At 37.0% G+C, this 19,521-nt stretch overlaps 1 protein-coding gene across 3 annotated transcripts in view; it reads right to left on the bottom strand.

The window, feature by feature from the left end:
- The window catches only part of ZC3H6 (zinc finger CCCH-type containing 6), a 98,317-nt gene that overhangs the window by 27,049 nt on the left and 51,747 nt on the right, over window positions 1-19,521 (bottom strand). For all 3 annotated transcript variants that reach the window (XM_023742810.1, XM_023742809.1, XM_023742811.1), the window contains exons 3-4: window positions 4,524-4,646; window positions 420-672 (exon numbers count right to left, since the gene is read on the bottom strand). In XM_023742810.1, the coding sequence (XP_023598578.1) occupies window positions 420-672; window positions 4,524-4,646 (376 nt within the window). The remainder of the gene's footprint in view (window positions 1-419; window positions 673-4,523; window positions 4,647-19,521) is intronic.

Here is a 19,521-nt window from a genome sequence, read left to right as displayed (position 1 = left end):
TAAAATATAAAGTAATACATAGAATAACAGCGACAACTGCAAAAGAAGGGTTATTTTTCAGTATACTGACATCATAGAATAATAAAAAAAAAAACTTGTTGCCGTCGAGTCAATTCCAACTTATAGCAACCCTATAGAATACGGAAGGAAAAAACATAACAGGAAAGTTATATTACAGTTTGATATACTTTTAAAATATCAGTGTATCTTTCTAATTAAAATATTAAGCTATTGTGCAGCTGGAAATATTTGTAGACTTTTGTCCTTGAGGTCTACAAAATAAAGGAAAACAAATTCAGGTATCACAAAAATAAGCTGATTCTGAGAATGGGCTAATAAGTCTCTAAGCTTTTACTCCATAGCTACCTGTTTTACTAAGGTTCTCATACTCTAAAAGGGACTGCCAACTTCAAACTTACCTTGCTGGAATCCTTTCATTCTCTGTTTTTTCCCTGGTTCTTTAGAAAACGATGATCCTAAAGTAGTACTTGAGATTTCTTTAGCTTGTCTGTATTGTTTCAGTTGCTTGACAAAATCTTCCTCTGTTTCCTGACCGTAGTTACCAAAGTTGTCATCACTGTAGGTACTGTATTCATCATATTCTTTATTTTTATATTTTTTGTTATGTTGACCTTTCTGGGATGTCATGTAGCTTCCTGATATATGTCCACTCTAAGTGAAAATGGACAATTATCAGGATTTTTCACTTACATATAGCAGTTGATTAGTAACACAGGGCATCTTTTTCCCCAGAAAGTTGGGAGAAAGAAGGGTGAAAAGACAGTTATTAGTTCTGCTTCTTGATTAGTATTTATCTTAAACACTATTAAAACTAGGCTCAAAAAACTAAATGCTACTCTGACATTATTAAACATTTTAATGTTCATGCTCTAGCTTTTCTTTTCTATGTCCCATGCCAATATCTATACATTAAAAATAAGAATACTTAAAAATCCACCTCATCATACATGAATTCCTTCTGCACAATAATAAAAGATCTTTCTGAAAATAAGGAAAAGATAGTAGAATAGCTTTGGGGGGTGGTGGGTAGAAAACTATATAAGTTCTCCTAACTTTGAAAATTTCAAAATAACACATTTAAGCATATCATGTTTAATAAAAATCTGTATGTGTGGAAAATTTAAAAAAAAAAAAAACAGTTTCTATCTGAAGTCTAATAGAAAAAGTAGAGCTTTCCCTAATAGTGAAAAACATCAGGTGAATAAACCGCTCATTAGGAACTGTTTATTATAATATACATTATTAATTTTATTGCTTCTTTACTAAAGAATGTGAAAACAAAAAATACACGTTAGTCCTAGAAGTTTACTTAATGGATAGCATTCAAGTCTATCTCTATTTACTAAAATATTTTTATGAGTTCTATCGTCGTCTCTGTCATTTCTTTTGTAATAAAGTAAGAAAAAAATTGCACATAATTACAAGTTAAGGATCTAGAACAGCTCAGCCCCATGACTCATTTCAGTTTAGTGCATTTCAAGTGTGACAGAATAATACTGCCCTGGAAAAACACCTCCCTGAGACTGTGTGTTTAATAAAATGCAGAAAGACACTGAGATCTTTATTAATTATAGAGAAAAAATACATACAGTAATCAAGAAAATCAGTTAGCCTATCAACTGTAAATTTTAAAGACACTGTCTCTTTTCTGACTTGTTTTATGCAGAACTTTTTAAAGTTTATAAACTCTTAGCTGTGTCTAGCACTTCAAAAATTCAGGAGGAGATTTTAAAACTGTAGCCAAGACTGTATTTCTGACATTTCTTAAAAGCCACTATGAAAAATAAAACAAAAAAATCGCTTAGATTAATTTAAATATTAACTAAAATAATTAGTTGAATGGTGCTTACATTTCCACTTATAAAAATGTTACTATATTACTGCTTCATGTTATATTTCAATGCTTTATGAGTAAAAATTACTCTGTTAATGGGTAAGTTTAAATTTTTCTCTAGCGATTAGATGCTTGTCATAAAAGTTTTTAATCCTCCAAATTAATTTTTGACAGCCTTCACCTAAAAAACTCCATATTCCTACTTTTTAAAATAGATTTATCCCTAAACTTTCAATGTATTCCCAATAGCCTCCTAACATAGGTAACCATTCCATCCTAGGGATCCTCAGGAAAGAATCTTCTGGAGATTTTGGCATAAGGATCGGAGCGCCCCCGTGCGCTAGGGGCAGGACTGTCCAGGCTGAAAGTGCTTGCTCTCCCGGAAGCACTAAGTGGATGGAGGGTTACAGAGCAGCCCTAGTTCTCTAGGAGAACAACTCCTGTGTTCTGCATGCTCATCATTAGAGTTAACAAAATGTACTCATCAACACGGGTCTAACAAGTATTTTTTTAAAGCCCTATTGAGTGGACATAAAAGAAATAAAAAAGACTATAAATTCTACCAGAAGATATAATTTCTCTGATTGCCTTGCTGAGTGATTATAAGGCTATGTACACTGCTAGAATATCTGTAGGGGGCAGATTTGGATCCTGTAAAACAGAAACTGGCCCCATAGTAATCAAGGGAAAATATGAAATAAGGAAATAGGAGGCCTGAGCAATGATGAGGAAAAGCGAATTATATTAAGTGCTCTAATTTAACTACTGGATGTTAATTCTATATTCTACTTTTGGTCTGGAATTGTATCAGTTATATAATGAATACCTATTATCCAAGAAAATGTAAATTTAAGGATGTAATTGGGGTATTTTCTAATTGTCAGTGAGTACACTCTAAAATATATGTGGAGGAAATGGTACTGAACCTTCTTCTCATAATGGTAGTCTAGGTAATTCAGACTTACCCCTGAAAAAGTAGAAAAGACAGAAAAAACATTTTTAAAAATCCACCTTAAGACATCAGAGAGACAACAAATTAGTGAAGGATTACTGGACCAATATCCACCAAGTAGATGACAATCCCGAGAAGTGAGCAGCATTTGGAGTTGCCTTTACTCTTATTTAGAGTATCAGCACATCATGAAAATCAGCTGAAAAGTTGACTCATCCCTTTAATCTATGGAAACAAAAGGTGGAGTCCAGAGTCTGGTAGGAGTGGAAGCCCTAGTAACCTCTATCCCTTAATTCTGGGGGAATCTCAAGGCATGAATCAGGGGCTGCAGCCCAGTTTTAGGTCCACAATCTAATCTGAGGTGGCCCAGAAAAGTCTCAAATCCTGAAACTGTAATAAAATTTGGTCCCCAGGCATCTGTGGGAGCAAGTGAAGATCCTCTCAAGAGGAAACAAATATCATCTTAGGCCTCAAATTATTTTTACAAAATGTACTATATTTTGCAATACAATACTCAGTGCACATGTGCAGATATACACACATACACACTCAAAATATACATATGAGAAGAAAAGAGTAGGACTGAGAGAGAGAAGAAAAAAAGGAGAGGGAGGGAGAGAGAGAGGGAGGGAGGAAGGAAGGAAGGAAGGAAAAGATAGATACCAGATTGAAACTCAGATCTACAGGAAAGAATGAAGAGCACTGCAAATGAAATGTGGACCAAAGAATTTCTGGAGTTCTTTCAGTGACAGCTTTGAATCAAGAGTTTATAAATCTCATTGCTTGGTATTTTCAAATGCCTTGTTATCTGAAATAGAAATGCCCTTATGAGTATCTTTTTATTCATTGGAAAAGTCCCCAAATGACTTTCGACTATTTCCGAAAAAAAAAAATCCAACTGCAAATGATGAAATTCAGGTACCAGATTAATGCCTGCTGAATTGATCTGATTTAAAAATAGTTCCGGTGAATAGTTATACAAATGTTCGGAGAAATGCCAGTACCATTGACCCCACATTGAATATATACAGATACTAATATTTACTTAACTTGATAAAATTATTAATGAGACTATAATACCTTTTCAATTTTTAAAAGAAGACATTCTAATAAAACCTTATTTATTCAGTGGTCACCTACTGAACAATCTCAAGCATAAAGAAAAAAACAGCAAGTCAGAATTTAGAACTAACGCTAACAAACAGAAATTTGGTTTCTAAATTCACAAGAGATTAGGAACATCAAATTAGTAAAAGGAATAGTCAAACAAACTGGCAGAAGCGCAGTGACAGACTGGCAGAAACCAGAACTCAGAAAATCATTTCAGATAGGCGTATGTTGACCTGAACACTCCCCAGTGCTCTTGAGAGCATTAACATTTTTCTAGCAGAGAAAATAATTAATATTCACAATGAGGACTTTGTTCATACAGTGCAATATATTTAAAGAAAGACATAAAGTGTATCATGTTGTTTTAAAAGTATTTCTCAAAACACTTGAAATAATTTTTGCACCTAAAGAGGTAAATGTCACCTATCTTCAAAATTTGATACTATCTCATTTCCTAACAGTTCTGGATAAATAGTGTTGTTATATATCCTTTGTTTTCAAAGATTTAAAATTTCTAGCATAAGTCTTATAAAACATTATTTTAAAAATACCAGAAAGCAAAGGAATAAAACTGAAAGCTTCAATTTTCTCTTTAAAAAGCATTACCTGAGGAAATGGAATGTTATAATCCCTGTAGAAACCAGCTCCTTTTTGACGGGAACTTTCAGTATGTTCGACATCGGAAGCAAGGCTATAGTCTGAACTATCATCACTAGATGGAGAATTATGCTGAAGGGAAAAACAAATATGTTACGTTTACAGAAGGAAAACCATTTAACTAGTAACTAAATAGGCTTGTTTCTGTCAGAGGTGCCAACTAGATTATAACAGATTATAAAGTTCTTGCTCCAAAGGCCATCATCACACCAACTTCCCTAAGGTTTTCAGGGGAAAAGTGTATCTTCCCCTCTGCTCAAGGACTTGATGTCCTCATTTGACTCACCAATCCTTTGGCGAGAGGACTTCAAACAGAAATATTGTAACCTTATGTTCTAAATAGGAGCTCTGGTGGTGCAGTGGTTAAGCAGTCAGTTGATACTGGAAAGGTCGGCAGTTTGAACCCACAGGCTGGTCCATGGAAGAAAGATGTGGCAGTCTGCTTTCATAAAGATTACAGCCTTGGAAACCCTATGGGGCAGTTCTATTCTATCCTATAGGGTCACCATGAGTTGGAATCGACTTGACAGCAACGGCTTTGATTTTTTTGGTTTTTAGATGCTCTAAATAATCTTAAAGGAAGTAAAAACTGGCTCCTTATCACCAGAAATGATCCTAGAACATGCCTAGAGTATGTATTAGTTTGTTTTTACCTAAAATGGCTTTAGAGATCTTATTTAATCTCATAACCACCCTAAAGCTAAAAGATACCAAAACATTTCAAATTACAATAAGAAATACAATCCACAGAATTGAACAAAAGTGAAATTAAAACCTTAAGGAATTGACAGATTGACAAATATCAAGAGTGAGCTTTTTCAAGTATGAGTATAATTTTCCCAAAAAAAAAAAAAGAAAAATAAGTCATCAAATCTCTTCTATCTGGTTAGAATAATGACCTTCTCAGATTATACACCCTCTTCAAAGAGTTCTTGAAGTTCTTATCAAGTGACGAGACTGGGTCTGCATTTTATCATCCTTGTGTTCCCAGCATCTAGGTCTACTGCAAACTCAGTAAAAATTTGCTGAGCTAAACTGAACTCTGATGCTTACACAAGGGAAGAATCTGTCTTTCTCTACTTTATTCTTAAACTCCCCTTTGTATAGGATGACAAACTGTTTTCCTTCACTTTGTTCTTAAATGCGCTGAGGTTTCGTTTTGTGGTGTTCATTTCTTGTTGATTTTATAGGTGATATAAAGAAATAATTTTATAATTATGTCCCTTTAAAAAGCTGAGTTTGCTCAGTCACTAACAGAAGGCAGCAACAACTCTAAAAAAAACTTTCACTTGAAAAACACTAAAGGAGTAAGATTAGCTCAAGAAGAAACTCAAATGAATACACTGCTTTAGGAAAACTTACCAGAGAAGGATCTGTTTAAGGGAGACTCTTGCCAAAGAATAAGGCTAGGACATACAGACTTTGTGGCTCACATATAGTAATAAGAAGTAATTATTTACCCAAAATTAGCAACTTGACTATATTAAAAATAGCTGAAAATGTAGATAATAATTAAACTTTATTTAGATCTATTTGTCTGGAGCAAAAGATAAAGCAGGAAATCCAAGAATCGGAGAAGGAACTGGTCTACAGGACTAGTTGTCTCCATGAACCTTCTTCTACCTTGAGACAAGAAGAACTAGATGGTGCCTGGCTACCATTACCAAATGGCCTAATCAGGGTTACAACAGATGGATCTCGAGAGAAGGGAAAAAAAATGTGGAACAGAACTTTAAATTCTCAAAGAACCCAGACTTACTGGGCCCTATGAGACTAGACCTATAGGGTCTAGTCTATGAGTCAGAATCGACTCAACGGCCAAAGGGTGTGGTGTGGTGATGAGATTAGAGGAATCCCTGAGACTATTGCCCTGAGATACTCTTTAAACTCTGAACCAAAACTATCCCTGGAAGTCATCTTTTAACTAAATAGCAGGTTAACTCAAAAAGTAAAGAACGTCACCCTTGAGCATTGCGCTCTTTTAAAAAATTAACCGTATGAGACCAAATGGTCAGCAGTTACCGTAAAACACAGGTGAGTAGGTTAGGCAACAGTGAGATGAAATTAATGGGAATGAAACAAGTACAGTGGAAATAATGAGAATGTTGACACATTGTAAAGAATGTAAAAAATGTCGAGAAGTCGAGCCAACATGGTGCTACAGACAGAAGCACCATGCCATCTCTCTGCAGCAAAGATCCAAAAAACTAAGTAAAACAGATACAAATGTCAGTCCTGGAACCCTAAGCATCAAATGAAGGAATAAAGAACTAGATCAAGTACAGAATGGAAGAAGAAACTGACAGAGAACAGAGAAAGAGGAGAGCTACAAAATGGAGGTCCCCTGCCAGCTAACATGGCACAGCTTCACCATCTTGGAGCACAGCCAGCAATGACCCCAAACAAGGAGGATGGAAAGGTAACTTCACAGAGCTCCCAAAAGGAGACAGAGTATTGGGTAACCACAGATATATGCTTTCCAATTTCTCACCCTTCTGCCCTGTATACTGCCTCTGCCACTTTCCAGTGGGCCACAGTCACTTGGCTGGGCAGACACCGGCTTACTGCCACCCCAGGTCTGCTCTGCCCCCACACACCAGCTCCCACTGCCTCATTTCTTTTCTTTTTTTTTTTTTTGCTTTTATTTCTCTCTCTTCTTTCTTGTTTTTCTCCCTCCCACCTAGCTGTGCACATCACATCTTCTCCCTTTCCTTCTGTCTTTCTGCACCACCAGCCGAATGCTGCACCCAAGTGGCACCTGTGCAGACCTCAGGACCTGCAAACCCTGCCCTTGACTGCCCCCCAGCCCTGCCCTGACAACTGCTGTGCCCCCAAGTGGCACCAGCACAGACTCCCGGACCTCATCCTGTGCCGCCACCTGGCTGTGCCCCACGGAGTGCTGCACTTTTAAGCTGGACCATCAGGGACCCCCAAGCCCTGCTCCATGCTGTCCCCCATGCCCAACCCACTGAAGGCTGCACCCTCAAGCGGTACCAGCATGCACTCCTGGACCCCCCCTCCAGGGCTGTCCCGAGCCCACATGCAGGACTAGCGCAGACCTCCGGACTCTCGGATCCCGCCCTGCCATGCTGCCCCCAGACCTGCCCCTCTGGTCCCCCTTTGTGCAACAGACAAACAACCCATCCCCACCCCTCACCTCACTGCAAGACCGGGGCTGCTGCACCATAGCTGAATGACCAGCCCTGCCCACCTGGACAAGGTGGTGAGAGCCATCATGCCCACAGGCGAGCAAGCAACAAAACACACTCAGCTCACCCACCCAGACATAACCAAATAGAACAAAAAAGCAGGACTTAACAAACAAACCTATAATCAATAAATGAAGAAAATAATTGCTGAATGCCACAGAGACAGCAAAAAAAAAAAAAAAAGAAAACCAGGACAGGATGGCTCCAGTAAGCAATCAAAATAAAACACCAAATGACCTTGTAGTAGAAGAAAAGGCACTGAAACTACCTGATAGGGAATTCAAAAGTCTAATATTCAGGGCTCTCCAAGAGATTAGGAAAGAGATCAAGGAAAACAGATACAAAACTAACTAAAATATAGACAAAATCAGGGAAAACACAGACAAAGCAATGGAAGAATTCAGGAAAATAATACAGAAACAAAATGTCAAAACAAATAAACAATTAGAAATCACACAAAAACAGCAATTAGAAATCCAAAAGATAAACAACAAAATTTCTGAAATGGACAACACAATACAAGGTTTTACGAGTAAATTTCAAACAATGAAAGAGAGGATCAGAGAAATTGAAGACAAATCCTTGGATACCCTTGGTTTTAGGGAAAATCAGAAACGAATGAAGAAAACCTAAAAACTACGTGGGATATAATCGAGAGCAAAAATTTACATGTGACTGGAGTTCCAGAACAGGGCGGAAGAATGGAAAACACAGAGAGGATCACTGAAGATTTGCTGACAGCAAACTTCCCTAATATCATGAAAGATGAAAGCTGACCACCCAAGGAACTCAACGTACTCTATATAAGATAGACCCCAAAAGAAAGTCACCACACTCGCCAAAACCAAAGACAAAGAAAGATTCCTGAGAGCAGTTGAAGAAAATCAAAAAGTCATATACAAAGGGGAAACAATAAGACTAAGCTCTGATTACTCAGCAGAAACCATTTAGGCAAGAAGGCAATGGGATTACATACATAAAATCATGAAAGAAAAAAATTGCCAACCAAGAATAATATATCCTGCAAAACTATCACTCAAATATGATGGTGAAATTAGGACATTTTCAGATAAACAGAAATTAAAGGAATATGTAAAAACCAAACCAAACGTACAAGAATTATTAAAGAGAGTCCTTCGGTTAGCGAACAAACAACATAAGACAACAACCTGAATCTAGGACACAGGATGCCATCAGCTGCATACCATCCTAGGTAATGGCTCTAAAGGATAAAACAAAACTAAAAGATTTAAAACAGGGAACGGGAGATGTCAATCTGTAAATGACAACATCAGAACAATAAAAGGGGAGGAATAAATGATGTAGGTATAGAAGTTTCAAGTGGAGAGGAAGAAAGGTGATATCAAGTAATAAAAGGCTGGTTCAAACCTAGGAAGATGGGGTAAATTTCAAGGTGACCACAGGAAAGTTAACAAACCTACTCATCAAAATAAAGAAGGAAAACATAAAATCTCAGTAAACACAAAATCTACAAAAATGAAAGAAACAAAAAGAAATTCCACAAACAAAAGGAACTCAGCACAGGAAAGTAAGAGGAACAAAGAAAATGTCAGCAACACACAAAAAAAGCACTACAAAATGACAGCAATAAACTCACACCTATCGATAATCACACTGAATGTAAATGGCTTAAATGCACCCATAAAGAGACAGTGACAGAATGGATTAAAAAAAAAAAAAAAAAAAAAGGACCCATCAACAGGCTGTCTAAAAGAGACATACCTTAGAAACAAAGACATAAATATATTAAAAACCAAAGGATGGAAAAAAATATATCAAGCGAACAACTACCAAAAAAGAGCAGGAGTGGCAATACTAATCTCAGATAAAATAGACTTTAAGGCAAAATCTACCCCAAAAGGCAAAGAAAGACATTATATAATGATTAAAGGGTCAGTCCACCACGATGACATAACCATAATAGATACCTATGCACCCAATGATAGGGCTCCAAAATACATAAACTCTAACAGCATCAAAAAGAGAAACAGATAATCCCATAATTTTAGTAGGAGACTTCAATACACCACTCTTGGTAAAGGACAGAACATCTAGAAAGAAACTCAACAAAGATAACAGAAGATCTAAAGGTCACAATCAACCAACTAGACCTCATAGACACAGAACTGGCACGAATGAAAAAAATAGAAAATAACAAATGTTGGAGAGACTGCAGGGAGATTGGAACTCTTATACACTGCTGGTGGGAACGCAAAATGGTACAACCATTTTGGAAAATGATACAACACTTCCTTAAAAAGCTAGAAACAGAGAAACCATATGATCCAGCAATCCCACTCCTAGGAATATATCCTAGAGAAACAGGAGCCATCACACGAATAGACATATGCACACCCATGTTCACTGCAGCATTATTCACAATAGCAAAAAGATGGAAACAACCTAAGTGCCCATCAAAAGATGAATGGACAAACTATAGTACATACACACAGTGGAATACTATGCAATGATAAAGAACAATGATGAAATCTGCGAAACATCTCACAACATGAATGAATCTGGAGACCATTACGCTGAGTGAAATTTAAGTTAATCACGAAAGGACAAATACTGTATGAGACCACTATTATAAAAACTCATGAATATGTTTATACATAGAAAGAAACAATCTTTGATGGTTACAAGGGAGGGGATGAGTGGGAAGGGAAAAAAGCTAACTAGATAAAAGATATGTGGTAATTTTGGTGAAGGTTAAGACAGTACACAATCCTGGGGAAGTCAGCACAACTTGACCAAGGCAAAGTCATACACATCCAAACTCCCTGAGGGATTGAATTACTGGGCTGAGAGGGCTGGGTGCCATGGTCTTGGGGAACATCCAGCTCAACTGGCATAACAGTTTATAAAGAAAATGTTTTTCATCCTACTTTGGTGTGTAGCGTCTGGGATCTTAAAAGCTTGTGTGCGGCCATCTAAGATACTCCACTGGTCCCACTCTGTCTGGAGCAAGGGAGAATGAAGAAAACCAAAGACACAAGGGAAAGAATTAGTCCAAAGGATTAATGGACCACAACTACCACAGCCTCTACCAGGCTGAGTCCAAAGCAACTAGATGGTGCCCAGCTACCACCAGTGACTGCTCTGACAGGGATCACACACAATACAGGGTCCTGGCAGAGTGGGAGAAAATGTAGAACAAAATTGAAACTCACAAAAAAGACCAGACTTACTGGTCTGACAGAGACTGGAGAAACCTCGAGAGTATGGCCACCGGAAAACCTTTTAACTCAGCACTGAAGTTACTCCTGAGGTTCACCCTTCAGCCAAAGATTAGACAGGCCTATAAAACGAACAAAAATACATGTAGTTCAACATGTATACGAGTCTAAATGGGCACAGCAGCCCAAAAGCAAAGATGAGAAGGCAGGAAGGGGCAGGAATATTGGACAATGGAAATGGGAAACCCAAAGTCACGAAGGTGAGAGTGTTGACACATTATGGGGTTGGCAACCAATGTCACAAAACAATGTGTATTAATTGTTTAGTAAGAAACTAATTTGCTCTGTAAACTTCCACCGAAAGCACTATATATATATATATATATATATATATATATACACACATACATATGCACACATATATATACACACACATATATACACATATATACACACACATATATATACACATATATATATGCGTGTGTGTATATATATATACATACTGTCTTAGTCATCTAGTGCTGCCATAACAGAAACACCACAAGTGGATGGTTTTAACGAAGAGAAGTTTATTTCCTCACAGTCAAAGTAGGCTAAAAGTCCAAATTCAGGGTGTCAGCTCCAGGGGAGGCTTTTTCTCTCTGTCGGCCTTCTCATCAATGTTCCCCCAGACTAGGAGCTTCTCGGCACAGGGACCCCTGTCCAAAGGACGCGCTCTGCTCCTGGCACTGCTTTCTTGATGGTATGAGGTCCCCCTGTCTCACTGCTCACTTCTGTCTTTTATATCTCAAGACATTGCCTCAGGATACAATCCAATCTTGTAGACTGAGTCCTGCCTTACTAACACAACTGCCACCCATCCTCCCTCATTAACATCATAGAGGCAGGATTTACAACTTATAGGAAAACCACACAATACCAGGAATCATGGCCCAGCCAAACTGATATACACATTTTTGGGGGGACATAATTCAATCCATGACACATATATACATACACATATATAACCAACGTCACTGAACAATACGTGTAGAAATTGTTGAATGAAAACCTGTTTTGCTGTGTATACATTCACCAAAAATATAATAAAATATATTTTTTAAATTAAGTGAAAAGAGATGGTATACTTTTTATTTGAGAGTTTTTTGTCCTGTTTTCCTCAATTTTTAAAATTGTTTAAGCTGTTTATTTACTGTTTGAATGTGTTCATTTAATTTTTGTTATTTTACCTATAATACATTAGTGGATTATTTCTTTTAATATACTTGGTTGAGTACTTACGTCTAAGTTATTATGTTTACTATAGAACTGTTAACAAGCAGCATCAAATCATCTGATAGTGAGTAAAGAGGGCAAAAGACATTTAGATCAAGGACTATCAGGAAAGTCACTTAGTGATCCCCTTAAATATTCAAATAGTGACAGAAAGAATTTAGAGACTTAGTCGAGTTCCTCCAAACACACCAACCTTTTCATGTGTTTGCTTTTGTATTCTGTGTCTGGAATGTCCTTTCTCTTTGGTCAACTAGCTAATTCCAACTAACCCTTTAAAATTTATCACAAATAAACCGCATGTTCAAAAGTAAAAGAATGATTTTAAAACACAGTACATGGTAATCTATTAAAATGATATTTAGGAAGATTTGACAGTAACATAAGAAAATGCTCATCTTGTAATATTAAGTGAAAACACAAATTATCAAATTAATTCAACAATATTATCTCCAATATTAAGGAGCCCTGGTGGTGCAGTGGTTCAGCACTTGGCTGCTAACCAAGAGATCGGCAGTTTGAATCCACCTGCCATTCTGCAGGAGAAAGATGCGGCAGTCTCCTTCTGTAAAGATTACAGCCTTGGAAACCCTATGACGCAGTTGTACTCTGTCCTACAGGGTTGCTATGAGTCAGTATCGACTCGACGACAATGGGTTTGGATTTTTGGTTTGATTATCTCCAATATTAAGGAAAAAAAACCAGAAAAAAGGCTCAGAGGTGATTTGTTTTTATATTTCTGCTTTGCCTAATTTTCTTTGGGGACATAGCTTTTACCTGGAAAAAAAAAGGCAATTATTTTTAAGACCAAGTTTACTAGTTTCCACCTCTCGGAATTTTTTTCTGACTTCCTCAGTCATGAAGAAGATATTCAAATATTTTTCAGAAGCATGCTGAATGCTATTTGGGATGTTTTGTTGTTAGTTGCCCACTAAGTCGGCTCCAACTCATGGGTGACCTTATGTATAACAGAATGAAACACTGCCTGACCATGCACCATCTTCATGATCTTTGATTTGTTTGAGCCCATTGTTGAACCTATCGTGTCAATTCATTTCACTGAGGGTTTCCCTTGTTTTTGCTGATACTCTATCAAATATGATGTTTTTTTCTAGCAATTGGTTTTTCCTGGTGATGTGTCCAAAGTAAGTGAACTGAAGTCTTGCCATTCTCAATTCTGAGAGCACTCTGGTTGTTATTTCTTTTAAGACTAATTTGTTCGTTATTATGGCAGTCTGCAGTATAGTCAATATTCTTCCTTAAAACCACAATTCAAATGCATTAATTCTTCTTCTGTCTTCCTTTTCATTGTCCAGCTTTCACATGCATATAAGGCAATTGAAAAGATCGTGGCTTGGCTCAGGCAAGACCTTTTGTAGCAGATTTGCCCAATGCAATATGTCATTTGATTTCATCAATGCTGCTTCCATGGGCATTGACTCTTGATCCAAGAAAAATGAAGTCCTTCACAGTTTCAATTTTTTCTCCATTTATCATGATGCTGTTTATTGGTCCAGTTTGATATTTATAAGTTGGAAAAGACTTCTCATAGTTCTGAGATCTCTCTTGCTTCACTTTATATTACTTTGCCCCAAGCATCCAAAAAGCTCTATTCTCTTCCCTTGAAAAAGCACTGTATTCAGCTCTCACGAACCTTTCAAAATTACTCTAAAGACTCAATTTCCAACAGAAACTCTCCACCCTGTATTTTCAATGCATTCAATAGAGAACTCCATCTAGATATTTCATTTTTGCCTCAAACTCATTATATCTAAATTAAAATCCATTATCTTTTTTCCTAAACTAGCTCTACCTACTTTCCTACATTTATTAATAATAGCATCATTCTCCTTGGCTAAAAATGTGGGAGTCATATTTTATTTCTCCCTTTCACTCCTCTCCAAGTTTCATCAATTCCTTCTATAGATTTGTCTGTTTCTCACCGCTCTTATGGACACAAACTTGGATCAGCCTCTCATGCTCTAAACTATCAAATTCCAATAGAGCCATTCTAAAACACAGCCTGTATAGTAGAAATAATATCATATGTGTCATGGTTTGAGTTATGTCCAACAAAAAAATGTGTGTATCAATTTGGCTGGCCCATGATTCCTAGAATTGTGTGGCTGGCCTCCATTTTGTGATTGTAATTTTATGTTGAAGAGGATTAGGGTGGGATTGTAACACCACCTTTACCCAGGTCACATCCCTGATCCAATGTAAAGGGAGTTTCCCTGGGGTGTGGCCTGCACCACCTTCTATCTCTCAAGAGATAAAAGGAAACGGAAGCAAGCAGAGAATTGGGGACCTCATACCATCAAGAAAGCAGTGCCGGGAGCAGAGCGGGTCCTTTGGACGGAGGTCCCTATGCAGAAAAGCTCCTAGTCCGGGGGAACATTGATGAGAAGGCCGACAGAGAGAAAAAGCCTCCCCTGGAGCTGACACCCTGAATTTGGACTTTTAGCCTACTTTGACTGTGAGGAAATAAACTTCTCTTGGATTAAAAAACCATCCACTTGTGGTGTTTCTGTTATGGCAGCACTAGATGACTAAGACAATATGTAAGCACCAATTAGAATATCTGGACAACTACATACCGACTGTTACCTCTTGGCAATGAGATTACAGGGGAGCCTTCTTTTTTTGTCATGATTGAGTTTTTTAATAATTAACTTTATATTACTTTGGTAATCTGGAACAAATAATAACATAAATATACTCCCATGGTCAACTGAAAACAAAACAAACAAAAAAAAGAAACAACTGTCTCCTGAACCATCTGCCTCACATCTCTCAAATTTCCAGTCCATCTTGCACCCTGATGCTGCTGGTTAACCTTCCTAAAATGCCACTCTAATCTTATCAACTTGTCTTATCATTTAAAATGTTTTTCTTGAGCTAGCACATCAGTTTTAAACAACTCTGTATTACTTTCAAGATATCCCAAAATTTGGCTTACCTCACCTTTAGTTCTTCCTCCTTTGCAATGAGAATATGTTTAAATCTAGCTAATCCTTCATATACCCAAAATTTCTGCAGCTTCTTGTCATGATGTTTCCCATGACTGAAAATATTTCCCCTTTTTCTTCTTTTCAAATACCATTTTTGTTTTTACATCAATTCTAATCCTTACTGTTCAATCTCTTTTCTCATTGGATTTTATGTATATGTAAAGGAGAAGTTCATGAAGCCTTTTTTGACCAAGACTAAATGATTAAACTCATTTTCTGCTCAATTAAACTGGTCCTTTTTACATACCTGCCCAGGACTCTTCATTTGCCTGGCTGCTCTCAGCAGGGGTGTTTTTCAGAGACCTCTGCTATCTGACTCTGATTGCTAGCAGCCATGGGAACTGAGGAAATGTTTCTCTCTGAGGTCAAGGCAGGATTAAAAAATACACTCCAAGGAAGGGGCTTTGATGTAAACATGTTTATGACCTGGGCCCAGCCTTATCTGAAATTCCCAGGCAACCAGAAAAGTTTCATTTAAACAAGCAGAGTTTAGGGAGAGAGGCCCTGGGAGGCCTGGTACAAGACATCTGCCAGAAATGTTTTATATCAAAAATCACAGCCTCAGAGGTGGGGCCAAGATGGAGGAATAGTCAGATGCTTCCTGTGGTCCCTCTTACAACAAAGGCCTGAACAAACAAGTGAATCGATTCTATATGACAATCTAGGAGACCTGATCATCAAAGACAAAGTTGAGGAGTCGGACTGAGTGGCAGGAGGAAGGAGAAACAGTTCAGAAGCAGCAAAGAAGTGTCAGTCTTGAGCTAGCTGGCAGAAATCACGCAGGCAAGGCAATGTGATGACATATATAAAGCCTTGAAGGAAAAAAAATTGCCAGCCAAGAATTACATATACAGCAAAACTGTCTCTCAGATATGATGGCCAAAATAGAGCATTTCCAGATAAACAGAAATTAAGGGAATTGGTAAAAAACAAAACAAAATTTCAAGAAATATTACAGGAAGTCCTCCAGCTAGAGAACCAACAATATCAGATAACAACCCAAGACTAGAACACAGGACAGAGCAACCAGATATCAACCCAGATAGGGAAGTCACAAAAGTAAATCAAAGCTTAAACACTGAAAATAGGGAAACAGGTATCAATACGTAAAAGATGACAACATTAAAACAAAAAAGAGAGACTTAAAAAACATAGGCATAGATTTTTCATATGGAGAGGAAGTCAAGGTGATTCAGAAAAATTTAAGTAAATATTAAGGTAATCACAAAGGAAACTAACAATCTTATACATCAAAATAAAAAACTAGAAAAATATAAAGACTCAGCAAACACAAAATCACTAACAATGAAAAAGATGAAAAGAAAATAACATAAAGAAAAACAACTCAGCACAGAAAATTAAGTGGAACAAAGAAACTATGAACACCACACAAAAAAAGACATCAAAATGACAGCACTAAACTCGTACCTATCAATAATTACGTTGAATGTAAATGGACTAAATGCATCAATAAAGAGACAGACAGTGGCAGATTGGATTAAAAAACATGATCTGTCTATATGCTGCCTACAAGAGACACACCTTAAAGAAACAAAAACTAAAACTCAAAGGATGGAAAAAAATATATCAAGCAAACCACACTCAAAAAAGAGCAGGAGTGGCAATATTAATCTCTGATGAAATAGATTTTAAAGTAAAATCCACCACAAAGGATAAGGAAAGACACAATATAATCCTTAAAGGGTCAATACACCAGGAGGAAATAACTGTAATAAATATTTATGTACCCAACAACAGGGCTCCAAAATACATAAAACAAACTCTAACAACACTGAAAAGGCAGACAGACAGCTCCAGAATAGTAGTAGGAGACTTCAACACACCACTTTTGGTGAAGGACAGAACATCCAGAAAGAAGCTCAACAAAGACAAGAAAAGTAAACAAACTCCTGGGTAGCTAAAAGCTACAATCAACCAATTTGATCTCATAGACATATTCCGAACAATCCACCCAAGAGCAGCCAAGTATACTTTATTTTCCAATACACATGCAACATTCTCCAGAAGAGGCCATATATTAAGCCATAAACTAAGCCTTAACAAAATCCAAAGTGTCGAAATATTCCAAAGCATCGTTTCTGATCATAAAGCCATTAAAGTAGAAATCAACAACAGAAAAAGCAAGGAAAAAAAAATCAAACAGATGGAAACTGAACAATACCTTGCTCAAAAACTAGTGGGTTATAGAAGAAATTAAGGATGGAATAAAGAAATTCATAGACTCAAATGGGAATGAAACACATCCTACCAGAACCTTTGGGACACAGCAAAAGCAGTGCTCAGTGGTCAGGTTATAACAATAAATGCACACATCCAAAAAGAAGAAAGGGCCATAATCAAAACATTAACCCTACAACTGGAACAAGTAGAAAGAGAGCAGCAAAAGAAGCCCTCAGGTACCAGAAGAGAGGAAATAATAAGAATTAGAGCAGAATTAAATGAAATAGAGAATAGACAAACAATTGAAACAGTGAACAAGACCAAAAGCTGGTTCTTTGAAAAGATCAACAAAATTGAGAAACCATTGCCCAAACTGACAAAAGAAAAACACAAGAGGAAGCAGATACCCCAAATAAGAAATGAGATGGGTGATATCACAACAGACCCAGCTGAAATTCAAAGAATCATAACCGAATACTATGAAAAACTGTACTCTAACAAATTTGAAAACCTAGAGGAAATGGACAAATTTCTAGAAACTCATTACCTACCTAAACTAACACAAACAGAGGTAGAACTAAATAAATCAATATCGAAAGAAAAGATTGAAAAAGTAACTTAAAAACCCCCAACAAAACAAAGCCCTGGCCCAGATGGCTTCACTAGAGAATTCTACCAAACTTTCAGAGAAGAGTTAACACCACTACTACTAAAGGTATTTCAGAGCATAGAAAAGGATGGAATACTCCCAAACTCATTCTATGAAGCCAGCATAACCCTGATATCAAAACCAGGTAAAGACACCACAAAAAAAGAAAATTACAGACCAATATCCCTCATGAACATTGACACAAAAATCAACAAAATTCTAGCCAACAGAATTCAGCAACATATCAAAAAAATCATTCACCATGATCAAGTGGGATTTATACTAAGTACGCAGGGTGGTTCAACATTAGAAAAACAATCAATGTAATCCATTACATAAATAAAACAAAAGATAAGAATCACATGATCTTACCAATCGATGCAGAAAAGGCATTTGACAAGGTCCAACACCTATTCATGATAAAAACTCTCAATAAAATAGGAAAAGAAGGGAAATTCCTCAACATAATTAAGGGCATTTATACAAAGCCAACAGCCAACATCATCCTAAATGGAGAGATTTTGAAAGCCTTCCCCTTGAGAATGAAAACCAGACAAGGACGCCCTTTATCACCACTCTTATTGAACTTTGTGCTGGAGGTTCTAGCCAGAGCAATTAGGCTAGAAAAAGAAATAAAGGGCATCCAAAATGGTAGGGAAGAACTCAAAGTATCTCTATTTGCAGATGATATGATCTTATACATAGAAAACCCCAAGAATCCATAAGAAAATCACTGGAACTAATAGATTTCAGCAAAGTTTCAGGATATGAGATAAACATATAAAAATCAACAAAGAGGCCCTCAAAGAGAAAATCACAAAATCAATACCATTTACAATAGCCCCTAAGAAGATAAAATAATTAGGAATAAATCTAACCAGAGATGTAAAAGATCTATACAAAGAAAACTACTAGACACTACTTCAAGAAAGCAAAAGAGACCTGCATAAGTGGAAAAACATACCTTGCTCATGGATAGGTAGACTCAATGTTGTGAAAATGTCAACTCTACCCAAAGCGATTTACAAATACAATGCAATCCTGATCCAAATTCCACCAACATTTTTTAATGAGATGGAGAAACAAATCAGCAACTTCATATGGAAAGGTAAGAGGCCCCCGAATAAGTAAAGCATTACTCAAGAAGAAGAACAAAGTGGGAGGCCTCACACTACCAGATTTTAGAACCTATTATACAACCACAGTAGTCAAAACAGTCTGGTACTGGCACAACAACAGATACATAGACCAATGGAACAGAATTGAGAATCCAAACATAAATTCATCCACCTACGAGCAGCTGATATTTGACAAAGGCCCAAGGTGTGTTAATTGGGGAAAAGACAGTCTCTTTAACAAATGGTGCTGGCATAAATGGATATCCATCTGCAAAAAACTGAAACAAGACCCATACCTCACACC

Source organism: Trichechus manatus, unplaced genomic scaffold (assembly GCF_000243295.1).
Source record: "Trichechus manatus latirostris isolate Lorelei unplaced genomic scaffold, TriManLat1.0 scaffold00219, whole genome shotgun sequence".
Classification (NCBI taxonomy): domain Eukaryota; kingdom Metazoa; phylum Chordata; class Mammalia; order Sirenia; family Trichechidae; genus Trichechus; species Trichechus manatus.
The sequence above is the reverse complement of the archived record's forward strand: the minus strand, read 5'-3'. Positions and strand labels throughout refer to the sequence as shown.